General features: G+C 44.4%; 3 protein-coding genes across 4 annotated transcripts in view; 2 read left to right on the top strand and 1 right to left on the bottom strand.

Annotated features, from left to right (window-relative positions):
- Positions 1-16288, bottom strand: part of LOC106805533 (pseudouridine-metabolizing bifunctional protein C1861.05-like) — a 39029-nt gene that overhangs the window by 8188 nt on the left and 14553 nt on the right. The window lies entirely within an intron of this gene.
- LOC106805535 lies at positions 8534-12565 on the top strand. The gene is made up of 3 exons (XM_014807168.1): positions 8534-8574; positions 9837-9994; positions 11025-12565. Exons 2-3 carry the CDS (start codon positions 9896-9898, stop codon positions 11226-11228), a joined length of 303 nt encoding a protein of 100 aa, XP_014662654.1. The 5' UTR covers positions 8534-8574; positions 9837-9895; the 3' UTR covers positions 11229-12565.
- LOC106805534 overlaps positions 13824-16288 on the top strand; it is a 4572-nt gene continuing 2107 nt past the window's right edge. Inside the window, exons 1-3 of the mRNA XM_014807167.1 lie at positions 13824-14216; positions 14802-14954; positions 15987-16144. Coding sequence (XP_014662653.1) covers positions 13943-14216; positions 14802-14954; positions 15987-16144 — 585 coding nt within the window. The 5' untranslated portion in view covers positions 13824-13942. The remainder of the gene's footprint in view (positions 14217-14801; positions 14955-15986; positions 16145-16288) is intronic.

Here is a 16288-nt window from a genome sequence, read left to right as displayed (position 1 = left end):
GATGCTCCTATATTGCCTGAAATTACTATATACATATATATAAATACTACAATGATATATAACATACACACACACACCACATATATATATATATACAGCACATACATATAGAGCAGGAGTTAATTAAAGACTAATTTCGTGGCCTCGGGAAGAGCCAAAAAAGCTGCCAACTGCAGAAATATGTAGGCCGATGCGGGGTCTGGGAAGTACCCCCCCCCAGAAATTTTGAAAAGTAGAGCTCTGAAATGGGCATTTCCTGCAATTTTCAGGCTATGTTTCGAAAGCTAAGCCAAATTCCTGATCATTTTAAAGGTCAATTTGAAAATTGATAAAACAGAAGGAATGTAGCTAAAGCTGATGTTTGACTATAAGTATATAAAGTATCTAAAATATTATATTATGAGTATGATAACTAAATAAAACATTATTTAAAAAAAATTGTAGTATAAGTAGTTTGTATATGTAATATAGTGAACCATGCCCTGAACTATAAATAACCACAGCCGTCAGGTGCTGCCCCATGCGGTCTATATTAGAGATTAGTAGCAAGACTGATAACCAGGTTTAAAACAGTCAATAAAACAGCATGAATCTAAAGCAGTCGTGTTCTCTATCACTCCAAGAAACCCATAGAAAACATGCAAACATTACAATGGCGACGAGAAAAGTGGATATATTTGTTCTATGAAGAGCCGTAGTCTGCTCTGGACAATAATTCAAGAAGATCACGCTGAAGATAAAGGAGTTATAATCGAAAGTTCTGCGGCGATATTCTGCTCATAGATCTGGATTTCTCGTGATCACGGCTCCGTCATTGCATAGACTCTGACTCGGTATTTATTCAAATTATTGAGGAACTTTTAGGGGAAAAAAAAAACTTTTAGGAAAAAATCTCTGAATCATGGCTCAAAGTCTACCCACGTATGTTGCGTTTGAACTGTATGGAGATCCGTCAACCCAGGCCCTACGCTGGAGGAAATGGCTGAGGGGTTTCGAGAACCTGATGACAGGGATGAATGTTGAACTGATAAAGGGTGAATGAAGGCTCTGCCTACTGACTATGCGCAGGGAACATGTACACAGATACGTTTGAATACGTTGAATTGATTGCGGCAATGAGGCAGATTGATGTTGTACAAGCAGGCCGTAAACGCGCCTGAACAACGTACATGGAGCCGCGTAAAAACACTGACAAACAGTGAACAGGAGTTTCGGAAGATTTGAACATGTGCCAGAGGAGACAATTCGAGCGTTCCACACGGGCCTAACTACAGAGCAAACTTGTGACTTACCATGACAAGGTAAGGAGGTCCGACTTCAAGCTTGTCTGTGGTACCACGTCGGCGTCACGTTCAGTATAAGAGGCAAGAAAACAAATCCTCGGCGTGACAAACTGCCGCTCGCTGGCGTGTTGTTAGAAGAAGCCAGGCGCCATGAACTTTCGATGCAGAGTCGGATAATTCGTGCGCTAAGGGAAGTTATCGTACGTAAAGCCACCAACAGTCAACACTCCAGAATCGCGCACCGAGAACTCCGCTGCAAAACTCCGCCAAGAAAGACACAGTCGGCGAGACATATGCTGGTTTCTGCGGAGCGAATATCCCATTCATCAACCATGTCCGCCGGCGACTAAACCTGTTCAGTTCGTGGTAAAATCGGACCTTGTTGCGAAAGGTGTGCCACTCCCAAGACAATCAAATTCAAGCCATACCCAAGCCAAGTTGAGGAGCTTCGGAAAATTCCCCACTAAAGAAAGTGTCGCACATACAAGAAACATAGCTCAGATGACCGAAATCTACTCGCTAAAAGAAAAATGATGGACGTCCGCCGCACACCCGAGATCACGCTGGGATAGACTAGTCAGAAGATCACCATGGTGATAGATTCTAGTGAATGTCCGCAGGAATATCATTAGTGAAAAAACTTTGTCAGGTTTTTGACAAGAGCATGTCTGAACCCTAGTGAGTCAAACTGCTGCCCCATATATGTCGTATGAACACTTTGCCCATGACAGAAGAGTTCAAAAGTCGAATGTCGTTGGGGAACGAACAGGCCAAGCGACATCTACGTGGTCGATGGCGATTTCAAACAGCATTTGCTGAGTCGGGCAGACTGCCGAGCACTTGGCATTCTCCACGATGAATCGGTGACCCACGCGTGACATCAGCGCTCAGACGACCTCAAGTTCACTTCAAGTTCGCTTCTCGTGGAATATGAATGAATCTGTTCAGTAGGTGTGGGAAAAGCTGAAAAACTATCAGTTAGGTTACAATGTGGATCAGTAACTGCTATGCCTGTGCACAGCCTCATAGCGAGGGACATACTCTCCTGAGGAAGAAGATAGGCTCAGGAAGTGGAACTGGTTGGAGAAGAGTAGTGATATCATTGAGGCACGATTATCTGGTCCCAAAACACTCTGGGTATCGTCCTGTTGTGTGTGTTCCCAAGGCTACCTGAGGACTATCATGGTTGTGTGTGGATATGAGGTGGTGAACAAAGCCATTCTATCACGTGAAACGAGCACAAACCATATCACACCAACGATCACAGAAATCATCCGCTTGACGAAAGCGGTTCCAGGATAATTCTCGGAAGCCTGCGACGCTAAATCAGGGTACCATCAGCTGGAAAACTCCACCCGCGATTCACGCCATCTGAGCAACGTTCAGCACTCACGTTGGGTCTCCGGCAGTATAAACGTTTAAACTTCGGTATTAGCGTCGACAGTGAGATTTTCCAGAACGGCATATCTCGAGGGTACTGGGACAGGGAGTGCGCCAGGCGTCACACATATCAATTCGCATGAAATTTACTGAAGAAAGAGCAAATATGATTCTCAAAGCTGTTACTGGATAACCTGAAATCGAACAATCCACATTAAATAGGAATAAGATGTCAGGTTGGCGAAAACCAGAGATGGAATTCTTCGTTTCCATATTCGCATGCCGAGATGACGGCAGATCCCCAAAAGAAGGTAGCAACAATGATCGAGTCCAGCGCAGAAGTCAGCTGCAGATTGTAGCGGACACTCTCGTTCATGGTATGGGATTACTAGTATGTCGCGTTTCATTCCTAATCTTGCTGACAGTCGCCGCGAGCCGCTCCGCATGTTTGACATACGTAAAGATCAAGCCTGGATATGCGGTAAAGGCTGCCAACAATTGTCGTTCCGATACCAACTGAGGACTTTAATCATGAGACAGGAGGTAATGGCTATTTTGATCGCAGCGAAAGACACAAATACTCCTTGTGGATGCCAGTCCCGGTTGAATAGGCTGCTATCTCAACTCAGGATAATCGTGTGATCTCGTATTGCTAGCCGAAGCCTAATGTCACCGGTGGAAAGTCCCGCTACTCACCAGACTGAACGTGAGGCCGTTGGCTATCGTAACTGGGCATTAGCAACCACTTCAGGATCTATCTATAGGGTATGCGGGCATGATGAAGGTAGTCCGCAGTGATCAAAAGCACTCGTGACCATAATGCTACATGAACAGAGAACTCGGAACCTGCACCACGCCCCGTATAGAAGTTGGCTCATGGAAGCTTTACAGGAATTACAACATCACTGTGACCTATTCTCAGGAGTTAACAATCCGGCGGATTACATGTCCGACACAGACTCCCGCGCTGCACCAAAGCATCAATCAGAACCGTGGACATCGACTCGAATTCTGAGCTCCATGTGAACTTTGATGTCTGGATAGATTTCACTTCCTCGAGCTAATATCGGCGACACGGAAATTTGTGGAGTCGCACGGCAGCTGATCGCTCATGTGAGTGGTGTGACAGAGCTCTCAGGAAGGTCGGGTGGTTCGAGCAATTGTTGAAGGACGATAAAGTTGCCAAGCGCACTATCACTCATGTACTGAACTTATCGTGTTCGAAGATGGAATACTGCTACGTGGCACAAAGATCGTTTGGTCCAGAATCGCTAAAACATGAAATGTGTAAAACTCGCAAAATTTCGGTCATAAGAATGGCCAAAAACTAAGCAACTTCTCGTATGAAGACCTGGTTCTCAGGAATGGACAATCCTGGTCGGAGCACGCTGAGTTGAGAACTGTTTGCTATGGCCAGCTTAATAAACAGGCCAAGCAAACATCGCGAACGCTCCTAACTGATGACACAACGTCCACTCAACAAGTGGGAGCGACTCAGTAATGGATTTTGTGCCGTTACTAACGCGGTGATCTCATGGTGTGATCGACGATCGCACTCGAGATATCCCCGAAGTCGACGTACTACATATGTACAATCTGCTCTGCTGTATTTCCTCGATTTGGACAGGATATTTGCAGCCCATGTCGGTGTTTCCTACAGTGAAATTCGCCACGGGATAATGGACCTCCGTTCAATCGCAGCGACTTCCGAGAATAGCGCCGGAATCTCAGGATTCCACCAACAGGAAGGTAACTGCCACTACATCCAGAAGGCTAATGGTGAAGCCGAAGCTTTAAGTGAGAACCGCACCATGAAGGCCATTAGAGTTGGGGGCAATAGCCTGGATACTATCTGAGCTCTACATTTCTTCGCGCGGTAATCGAGGCCACAACCCCACTTCATCTACCGGAATATCTCCGTCCATGCTCTGAAACAATAGGGAAATGAAGCGTGCGATTCCATCTGTGTCACTGGCAACGATCGACGGGAAATGACGGCCGCCATATGTCAAATTCAGAAGGATATCGTCGAAAGACACTCCAAGCGAGACTACGCGAACGAGAGACGACACACAGCGAAGTTCTACATTGGTGCCGTGAGTTCTGTACTGGTTAGGACAGTCGGAGGGGAAAAATGGATTCACCATTTCACCCTGACCTCTCACGATCAAGCGAAGAAAAAAGGGAGTATGTAACTGCTTCGAATTGGTGATCGTAGCCAATAACGCGAAACTCCTCGCAATTCAAGAGACTGCCAGGTACTCCAACTAGACTCCGTGATTCCGGAAATTGACCCAGGTACGGCCGGAAGCACGCCCCCGGATGGTTTGCCCCAGGTATACCCGGATATACCTACCCGATAATGTGTGAATAGTGGTCAGATCCGCGCCGCTCCGGGTCATGTTTTTTCTCCTCTACATAATACAACAATTATTTGTTCAAGTGCTACTGTAACGTTGGAATGATCGTTGATGTAGAAACGCGTAACGTATGTGTACGCGTTACACTACAGCATAGATTTTAAAGCAAATCACTGTTCCCCCACAGTTCCGGACTGTCTTTTAAACGTGTCCAGTGTCATAGCATTGAATTTCAACGAAATCCTAGTTCCGGAGACCCCCATTTTCGAACATAGCCAATTCCAGAGCATACCACATTCAACAAACATTAGTTCCAGAGACCCCCATTTTTAGGTCTGAGTTAGTTCCAGAGCCCCCCCCCCCCCATTTTTGACTTTGCAGTGGCACATACCTACCATAATGTGGGGTGAGTGCCCCCCCCCCTCCGGGTTTCATCTCCTTGGTATATGTTGCTCCTTGGTTCCCTGCCGAATTTTTTTTTCAAAATAGTGCCACGGCAGTGCCGTGCTGCCGTGGCCGCCACTACGGCCCTGCCCGATATAGACCATACTGGATATCAAGAATATAGAAACCGGCACGTGTTTTTCCTTACATCCTCCTCTTGAGACAAACAAAATATCATCCTCATCCTAAACTGCTGCTGCATCAGTACCGCCCGCACATCCGCTCATAATAAACACCCCTGCAGGTGAGAATAATGGACTCGTCTGTCAGGCTCCGCTGCACAGGCAGTATGCGATGCTAGCACACGACACAACCAGCTACGCGAGTGATCCTGTACGTGAAAACGCTTTGTGCCTTCCCGGCTACCCACCCACTCTCCATTCAAATCTCACCTACAGTTAGTCACTACCATCCACATCTCCCCGACCTCAGAGAAGCTCGAGTTAACCTCTCTGCATCTCTCTCTCTCCCGCACAGCCTACGTGCACTACCTTGTCATCCACCATCGACACAACATGGCTCCGCGAAACGAGCGACCACTGCCGATGCTGCTGCTGTTTGGCATTGCGATGGTGTTCATAGCCTGCGTGCTCATCGTCATTGCCTTCTGCAGCCCGAACTGGCTGGAGAAGGACAAGCGCATACCAAACGAGTTTACGAAGATCGGACTCTGGGAGGTGTGCTTCAACGGTTACCGTCACCCGAAGTACCAGTACGATCGAGTGTTCACCGGCTGCAGATGGATCTTCCATCGCGACATGAAGATCATACGGGAGTACATAGAGCCAGGTGAGTGACATACACACACGGCATCGGGTCACACACACACACACGCTAGGTGGGTAGTGAGTAATCAGGGCAACGCGTAACAGGGAGCGGCTATACAGATTGGTCACGTCTGCATCTGTTAACGGCTCGGGAACTACATATGTATATCTACGTGTTAGTATATTTTTTGATGAGTTAATAATACCCAAAGCGTCAGTTTTAACTTCGCTACGTTCGTAGATCTATTTTTACGGAACGCAGTGAGGAAGAGGAAAGGCCAGAACAAAAATGGATGCCACAATTCCGTGCAATTTTTAATTCAGTTGCACGATTTCACGTTGTAAACTCACCGTTGCCGATGCTGCAGTGTCTACGTCTACCCCTATGTGATAAAACGTGCCGATCGAATGTTTGTTTTCCTTTTATTTTATATTGCTAATTAATACACAATACACAGAGAGAGGGGAAATTATAGAGTGAGAGGGATAGAACGAGACAAGGGAAACTTTTTAAATTATTATGAATTGTAATAGATTCATGATCAATCACAAAAAATCTATCTACACGGTCATTTACTAACTGGGCGATATTCACGTATATGAACGTACTAATAATTTTTCATCAGTTTCCAACACCGTTACGTTTCAAATTGAATAACTTCATTATTCTGATCATAGCCTACACACATGTTACAAAGGACCTTGCATGCTAAAACGGACCATGGTACATTAGACTTTGTATGTCATAGTAGTGTTATTTAACTTAACTTTACATGTGTTTCTGCATGCCTCAAACTAGCTCTACCCGTGTAGCCCCTTCACCCCCAGTCCTGTAGCAGGAGCAAAGCAGCTACACCGGTAGAGCTAGCCTCAAACCAGCATGGCTCAACCCACACCTACACATATATGTTTCAGCACGCCCTAAACTAGCTCTATATATGTCTAAGGGGCTACACGGGTAGAGCTAGCCTCAAACCAGCATGGCTCAACCAGTACATACACACGCACATGCACACACACACACACGCACGCACGCACGCACGCACGCACGCACGCACGCACGCACGCACACACACACACATAAACAAATTATATAATATGTTTCAGCGTATGTATATATGTACAATGTATGTTTCAGGCGCTAAACTGTTATGTATATTCTGTCAATGTCATGTTTCAGGGGCGTATGTATGAATATGTACAATGTATGTTTCAGCGTATGTATTATGTAACAGATGTATGTTTCATATAACGCCGTAGTGAGAGGCCGCACAACAAACGGCCAAAACCAGACATTACACAGCAATAATAATGTCCAGTAAAATATCTATCGCTATAAAAGTGTTCATACGATGAATTTTTGTTCAAATCTCATATCTTCGTTCAGCTTTTCTTTCATTCGGTATGTTGTCAGCGTATGTAATATATGTCAAGTAATTTTCAGCCCTATGTATATGACGGTACAATCTATGTTTCAGGCGTATGATATATACCGTACAAATTCTATGTTCAGCCTATGTATATACGTACAATCTAATGTTTCAGCGTGGTTTGTACCGTTCAGACGTTCTGCTAGTTGCTTGCACTCCACCGTCACAGGCAGCAGCGTGTCTATGCGTCCTTTCATCTGCAGATGTGGCGGCGGGCGCCAACTACTGCTGCTGCATCTAGTGGCGGCTGCCACCCTGATAGTGGTCATGTAAGTACCGACCTAATAGCTAGTTACTGGCTGCTGCATCTAGTGGCAGGCCTGCTCACGGACTGATAGTGTCAGTAAGACCTACCACATTAGCTAGCTACTGCGCTGCTGCATCTAGGCCATGGCTGCTACCCTGATAGTGTCATGTAAGTATACCACATACTAGCTACTGCGCTGCATCTAGCCCGGCTACCACCCTGATAGTGTCATGTTAAGTCCACCACATAGCTAGCTACTGCTGCTGCATCTCAGGTCCAGGCTGCCTACCAGCTGATAGTCGCATGTAAGTACCACCTACATAGCTGAGCTACTGCTGCTGGGCATCTAGCCGCGAGGCTACCACACCTGATAGTGTCATGTAAGTACCCACCTCTAGCTGGCTACTGGCTGCGCATCTAGCCCAGCTGCTACCCCTGATAGTGTCTGTAAGTAACCACCACACTAGCTAGTTATCGCTGCTGCTGCCATCTAGCCCAGGCGTGCTACCCTGATAGTGTCATGTAAGTACACCACATAGGCTACTACTGCTGGCTGCCATCTATGCAGGCTGCACCCGGAAAAAAAATACTGTCATGTAAGTACCACCAATTAGGCTAGCTCGTGCTGCATCTAGTGCAGGCTGCTACCGCTGATAGTGTCATGTAATGTACCACCACATAGCTACTAACTGCTGCTGCATCTAGCCGCAGGCTTGCTACCCTGATAGTGTCATGTTAGTATCCACCACATAGCTACGCTACGGTGCTGGCTGCACTAGGCGCAGGCTTAAGCCACCTGATAGTCTGTCATGTAAGTACGGCGGACCAACATAGCTTGCTAGCTGCTGCTGCACTCTAGCCCAGGCTGCTAACCCGCTGATAGTGTCATGTAAGTCCACCACATAGCTACCTACTGCTGCTGCATCTAGCCCAGGCTACCGACCCTGAAGTGTCATGTAAGTACCACCACATAGCTAGCTACTGCTGGCTCGCTCTATGCCAGGCTGCTACCCTGATAGTGTCGATTAAGTACAGCCACATAGCTAGCTACGTGCTGCTGCATCTAGCCTAGGCTACCGCACCCTGATAGTGTCATGTACAGTATCACGACCACATAGGCTAAGCTACTGGCTGGCTGCATGCTAGCTCCAGGCTGCCTACGCTGATGAGTGTCATGTAAGTACCACGCCATACGGCTAGCTACTTTTTTGCTGCGGCATCTAGCCGCAGGCTGCCACGCTGATAGTGTCTCATGTAAGTACTCACCACATAGCTAGCTACTGCTGCTGCATCTAGCCCAGGCTGTATCCCTGGCCTAGGTCATGTAAGTAACACCATAGGTTAGCTACTGGCTGCTGGCATACTGGCCCAGGCTGCACATCCCTGATAGTGTCATGTAAGTACCATCACATAAGCTAGCTTACTGCTGCTGCATCTAGCCCAGGCTGCCACCCTGATAGTGTCATTCACGTTGCATTCACATTCAATTGCTGAATCTGAATTTGGCATCTGGTTATTTGCTCTACTCCCCTGCCCCTCACGGTCGCCCCCAACCGCTGTATTTGACCCCCAATCACTCTTGATGATGAGTCTCTTACTCCATACCACTCTAATTCATACATTCAATCTCTACCTCTCTCACTTTTCCCTCTTACTGTACTCAACCCCCTCAATTCCAACCTACATATCTCTCTTTCTCTCTCTCTCTCTCTGTCTCGGTCTCTTCCCCTTCCTGCTCTCCCTCCTGCACTCTCTCCTCTCTCGCTCACTTACGTGCCCTGCACCCTCTCTCTGGTAGAATAACGTGGCATGCTAAAAACTCTCATGAATGCGAATTTACAACGAGAACAGATAGACAAGAACAGATAAACTGTTCACGTTAACGTGCACAGCGTACGCTAATCTTGATCAACCGCTTGACTCAGGTTTTTGCAATGGAATCGCTGTCATCATCTTCGCCGTGCGCGGCGACGACAGAGACTGGATGCCGAGCCCGCACTTCAACCACTACTCATGGTCGTTTGCCTTCGCCGTCACGGGAACCATGGCAGAGTTTGCCGCCGCTCTCTTCTTTGGAACTCTGGTGTGTATAATTAACTCTGGTACTAATTATATGATAATTAGTTATTAATAATTAAATGAAGTAACAATTATTAGTAATTAAATAAAATAATAATTCTTAAAAATTTTAACATATTAGATTTCAAAACATCGATGCACACTGACAGTTATAGCATAAACAACTTGACTATTTTACTAATTATATGATAATTAGTTATTAATAATTAAATGAAGTAACAATTATTAGTAATTAAATAAAATAATAATTCTTAGTAATTAAATTAATTAATTAATTATTCATAGTATAATTAACTCTGGTGAGTATATTCCGGTGAGCATGATTAGTGCTTGCATCCACCCCCCACACACTGAGCTCTGAGAGGGATCGGATTAACGCGCACAGTGTGAAAACCATCTCAAAACCATCTTTCAAAACCATCTCCAACCAACCAAACCATCTTTCAAGACCATCTTTCAAAACCATCTCGTTTGCAATTAACAAACCTAACGTAAGCAAAAATGCAAAGAAAAACACGTGAGAAGAGTACATGTGCGTGACACGGAGTTAGGTGTCATATATCCAGCCGTAACTTCCATGGAATAAAGCGCCTAGTTGTACGACCTGATAAATGTCCGACTTTCAACAGCAGTCGTCATCTAAGGAATCAAATTAAACCACCGTCTTGCGTGGCTCAGTAAACATTTGCACTTGACACAGAAGCTGCATAGGTTGCTACAATATAATGTAAGTTAGCAAGCTGGTTACAATGCACGCATGCAACAAATGCAGTGCAATAGACTTCTGCTTCTGCTTCTTCTTATTGTCCTTCTCATATTCCCTGCAGGGCCGTAGCCAGAGGTAAATTTTGTAGGAGGCAAATGTTGTGAGTTAAAGAAAAAGGAGCGAAACGAGGGGGCGAGGCGCGTGGGGTATGGGGCCTGCTTAATTTTTATTTGAAGAAATTTTGTAGGAGGCATTTGCCTCCTATTGCCTAATGGTAGCTACGGCCCTGATACCCTGTTGATTGTTTCTACTCGTTATTTCTCGGCAGGCAATGAGAAACAACAGAGAACACAATATGAGAAGTGAGAGGATGCAGAGACCCCCGAATGGCGTGCACCAGGCTCCGCCTGCCCGCGGCCAGTACCCCACAAAGCAGCCGCAGTTGCAACCCCAGCCAACTCGAACCCAGCCACCAGGACCCGGCTACCCCCACACAATCACAAAGTCTGCTTCGAAGGAGGACACGGTATAGACGGTCACTGCACGTCGTCACGATTCAACAGGGGGCTTCAGGAGGGCTGTAGTAGAGGATGCTGCTGCTAGTGTCACTGTTCGTGGGGGCTGTGTTCGTGTCCAGATCAACAATGGCGTAGCAGGGGGCGGCACGTGTAAATGTGATACGTCACGATGACCTATATGCTGCACATAGAATAGGTGTTGCATAGGGTCATCGTCTTTTTTAGAGTATGCCACACGTACCCCGATATTAGACTACCAGTTTCAAGTCCGCATAAAAGTAGACAGCACAGAGACTTATTGCTGTGTTTATACACACGACGCCTAACAGTGCATGCATGTGCGTAGCTGTTAGTGAGGAAACTAGCCTAAAACTGGGGGGAATAGTAAGCAATATAAAGTGAAGTATAGCCCACACAGGTACGTGCCTCTAGCAGAAAACATTCAGTCGCATCAGGATCACAACTGATTTTGAAACTGTAAAAGTCTCGGAGCAAAACACATCACATTCCAGCCATGGCCGAGGTTTCCCGACCGAAGCCAATTAATTCATTAATCGTACACATACTCATGTGAATGCATTTGTACATACACTGTTGAACAAGTGGGGGAAAAAACATAGGGAGATGAGCATACACGATGGCTACTTGGTCAGTACTCACCAGGATGCCCGTGCTTAGCTCCGACATATCGACCCACATTTTTACACGCATTTATTGAATAATTTTATACAAGAAAGAAAGATCTTTTTATACGTGTAACATGTGAACGTAATCGTGTTGTACACGTAGATGGTTCTATAATACTCGTAATGTACAGAGAGACACATACTCACATTTTAGAACTTGTGTTGTGGCTTGAGAGGTGTACGGTAACTGTTGCAATTTTTAAATGCCTATATATTGTGCATTATTATATTTTATTTGCATTTTGTCATTCGTGCATTTCCTTGAATGAGGATTTCTAAATAGAGTATGCAATATGTGTACATATACTATGAATGCTTTTCAGTTTGTTTGAACTTGATCATTACCATGAATGCAGCACACTGCACAGATAGGTTAATTACTCTTAAAACATTTCTTATTGGTTGGTTAGTTATTTAACTAGCAGATGTTTATTACTGTTACAGCTGTGACATATATGTTGCAAATAAAAAGCAAACCTTCTCCAATAATATATGTTATATTCTACAAAAACTTTCCCATGAAATGCTGAATAGTGAAAGAGAAATCTTTTGGGGGAAGCCCGAGGAGGTGCAGCCTAAACAACTTGCTATCGTTACGAAGTTTACGTAAAATCATGGACCGCCCAACACTTGCAATAAAGCACTAGGATTCGTTGCTAATATAACACTATGATCTATGTCAGATAATTATCACCATATTGCATGTACTACATCCTAGGAAGCGCTGTAACACGTAATTTCTCATACTATAACATCCTTGTGCCTTTGCAAAAAATATTTTGATCGGGGAAATTCAACTTCACAATTCTGACGAAACTATAATCTCATATATGAAACGGGGCTGTCACATAAATGTTATCAAAGTCTCATCTCACTTTCAAATGTGAGAAAAGAAAAGTATTGTCCGTCGGGTAGTAGTACCAGTCATTTATTCTGGTCGTTATATTGCTGAGAACGACTATAGTACATTCCGTTGGCACTGCAAGCAGTGCAGATGAAGTGCAAACGTGTTCTTTGTAGCGAGGGGAAGGTATATGTGTCCGCAACACCCAAATCTTCGTAGTTCGTACTATGACTAAAATCAAGGGAAGCTAATTAATTCGACGGGAATTAAGACAGATAATCAACTAATGACTATAGCAATTGGCTAACGTCAATAGGCTAATGACAATAGCAATTGGTTAACAGTTATCAGCCAGGAGGCATTAGTAGAATCTATGAATCCATACTTGAATGCTCATTGAACAGCAAATGAATTGTAGCTAGCTCACAAATCGATATATGTATGGATCTGTCTCTACCAGTTTGTATATCATAGTTCTGTACCTCTTTTTATCAGATAAACGTCCAACAATTGGATCTCGCGATTATTGCTGTATTTTCTAATCGAGCCTACTTGACTATGATGTAATTTTAGTCATCATGGCTGTGTACATACTTTTTATTGAAATAAATAGAATGATTTTACAATTGCGTGTATTTATATAATATGCATAAATACGTGTAAACTATCAGTATAAACAATAGACAGTGCAAATACCAAATGGGATATATTAATAATTAATAATATGATATACAGTACTACTATAATAAAATAAAATAAAACTAAAAAGTAAAATAATTGTTCCCCCCTCGTCTACAAAAATGTGGACACGAGATCATCCTATTATAAGTGTATAACAACAATTGTTTATGACAAAAATGTGTTTTTATTCACTCTTACGTATATCAACGTAAAGGTCAACGCAGAGGCATTGTCACTCGGTCTGGTACCGAGATGAACTACTCCCACAAATCCGGTTTTAGAACGCGGACGCGCGCTCGTCTCCGATACAGGTTGCCACAACAACAAACAACCTGCCCACCCCTCCAGGTGCAAACATGGTACGCGCCTCCATGCTCCGCCGCATCCACGACCACGAGCAACGCGGCCCCCATTTTGAATAACTCCGCATCGAAAGGGCGAGCGTATTATACCTGACAACACCCGCGACCGTTCTGAAGTTCTGAGATACAGCTAAGGGGGAGAAAAACCGACGGATATGGCGGGACGACAGGATAATTCCATGAACATGTTCGTGCTCATCGCTACAGGACTAGTCTTTGCTTCCTGCTTCTTCATCCTGATCGCCTACTGCAGCCCCAACTGGGTGGAGAAGGACAAACGCACGGCGAACGAATTCATAAAGATCGGACTCTGGGAGGTTTGCTTCAACGGTTACCGTCACCCGCAGTACCAGTACGACAAGGTGTTCACCGGCTGCAGATGGATCTTCCACCGCGACATGTACATCATACGAGAATACCTCGAGCCGTGTGAGTATAATTATACCCCGACGTTATTTACACGCGTTCTAACCCTCGCTATTTGCTACGTGCGTGAGAAAACGGCTAAAATAACAAGACCGAACCAGTGTGCGTGTGATGAAGGCGGCTCAAGATGGCTCCCACGCGAGGTAGCGAGATGTGACAGGCGTTAGACGTATCATGCATAACACCCATAATACACGACGTAATACACGCGGGTAGATGTTTAGTAGATGCTATGGTTATATCACACGGCAACACGAGATATAGCCGTGTAATGTAATCAATCATACAGGTTTACCGGTACAACATCAGGACAGTAGCTTCTGCAGGCACGAGGTTAGAAAGGTATGACCTTATGTGCACAGGGTGCGGTCACGAGGCTATGCGAGCTAGGATACACGTAGTTACACGCTGTGGTGAATTAACTCTTTTTTCAAGTCCTAAGACACAATTAGATTTTGGTAAGTAGACTTAGCCATTCGGTGAAAAACGGTGTTTGGTAAAACATGATCAGTAGATAGTGGGTGAACGTATCGACGCTTTTAGAATCAAATCCAGCGAATAACAACAACGTTTTCTTGTTGCTTTCAGCTTGGTTCAAGGCAGTGCAAGTCTTCTGCACTTTCTCCTTTCTCACCGTGCTACTGGCCACAGGAATGACGGTAGCAACGATACTGCAATGCTGCGATGCCCGCAGACTCGACAGGTTCTACTTCTTACAAGGAGTCACTCTGGCAATATCATGTACGTTTACACGGTAGATCTAGTATCATCTACCGGTGTACAAGTCCCTGTAGCAGGAGCGAAAGGGTTACATCGGTAGAGCTAGTTTACAGATAGCTCTAGTTACTACATAGCTTTTACCCAAAGCAACGAATGCTACAATAAATAGATTTAGTAAGCATACACGTCGTTGTTGCTGCACGAAAACGTTAGACATGTGAAAAGATTTCTACTTTATCACTCTGTTTCAATATGCATTGCCACATTCCTACATCAAAGAATATTTTACATGTCTACGTCTATTACATTTGATCCGAAAATACCGATTGAACTGGTCGGTAATTTAATACCAATTTATTTAAACCCTTAGCAAATTAATTTTATAACAAAATACACTATACATGAGTATAGTTAATAAGACATCAGCGATCCCTGCAGGGGTATCCTCTCTTTGTATTTCATGTCCAGTTTGTTATGATACTAGACGTTGAACTTGAATATCAATTAGTGTTTTTGCTGTCAGTCTAACACGTTCCTTTAATCACCATTTAGTTTTTTTTTTCATAACATTTTTTGCTCATTAAACTTTGATGACCAGCAAAGCGGGTTATGCAGGTTCGAGTGCTCTTCATTGACTGTAAGAACTTATGAAGAAAATATGCCATTAATTACCATTTAGGTTTAAAAAAAATATTTTTTGCTTATTAAACTTTGATGACCAGCAAAACGGTTTATGCTGGTCCGAACGTTTTTTACTGACTGGAAAAACTCACTATAAATCGGTAGTGCCACTCGCGTTTTGCGGTAGCTGATCCAGAAGCGAACTCATGATAAAGTAATTATAAACGTCTGCAGACCAAACTCGTTTGCTTCCCTTCACACAACCTTATTTGAGAAACTTCCTAAATAACCACGACCAATTTACACAAAGCTAAAGTAACTGCGAAATGAAATCTATAATTCAAGAGAATAAAAACAGCTGCAGCTCGTTCCAACTGAATTGTAATTGAAGATACCAGTATGATTTTAACTGTCTACTGCTTTTTTATCCAGGTCTGTGTATGGTCATAGGCGTCATCATATTCGCTGTCCGAGGTGACGACAGAAATTGGATGCAGTATCCTCACTTCAATCATTTATCCTGGTCGTTTGCCATGGCCATCATTGGAGCAGCAACAGAACTGGGGGCCGCAGCTCTTTACATTCTTCTGGTTAGTATGTATAGCGAGATATCCAAGGTGATCAGTGACAGTGTAGCAGGACTGTTACTGTGCCGGCCACGAAATGTGGGATAAAAATGTATGACATGTTGCTTAGACTTGTCTATATATGTGTGTGTCTGTGTGTGTATGTAT

The sequence above is a fragment of the Priapulus caudatus genome, unplaced genomic scaffold (genome assembly GCF_000485595.1).
Source record: "Priapulus caudatus unplaced genomic scaffold, Priapulus_caudatus-5.0.1 Scaffold116, whole genome shotgun sequence".
Taxonomy (NCBI): Eukaryota; Metazoa; Priapulida; class Priapulimorpha; order Priapulimorphida; family Priapulidae; genus Priapulus; species Priapulus caudatus.
The sequence above is the reverse complement of the archived record's forward strand: the minus strand, read 5'-3'. Positions and strand labels throughout refer to the sequence as shown.

Coding starts and splice junctions, on each gene's coding strand:
- LOC106805535 (XM_014807168.1), top strand. CDS start 9,896: ATGCCGAGCCCGCACTTCAACCACTACTCATGGTCGTTTGCCTTCGCC. Junction 9,995..11,024: donor CTCTCTTCTTTGGAACTCTG/GTGTGTATAATT, acceptor ATTTCTCGGCAG/GCAATGAGAAACAACAGAGA.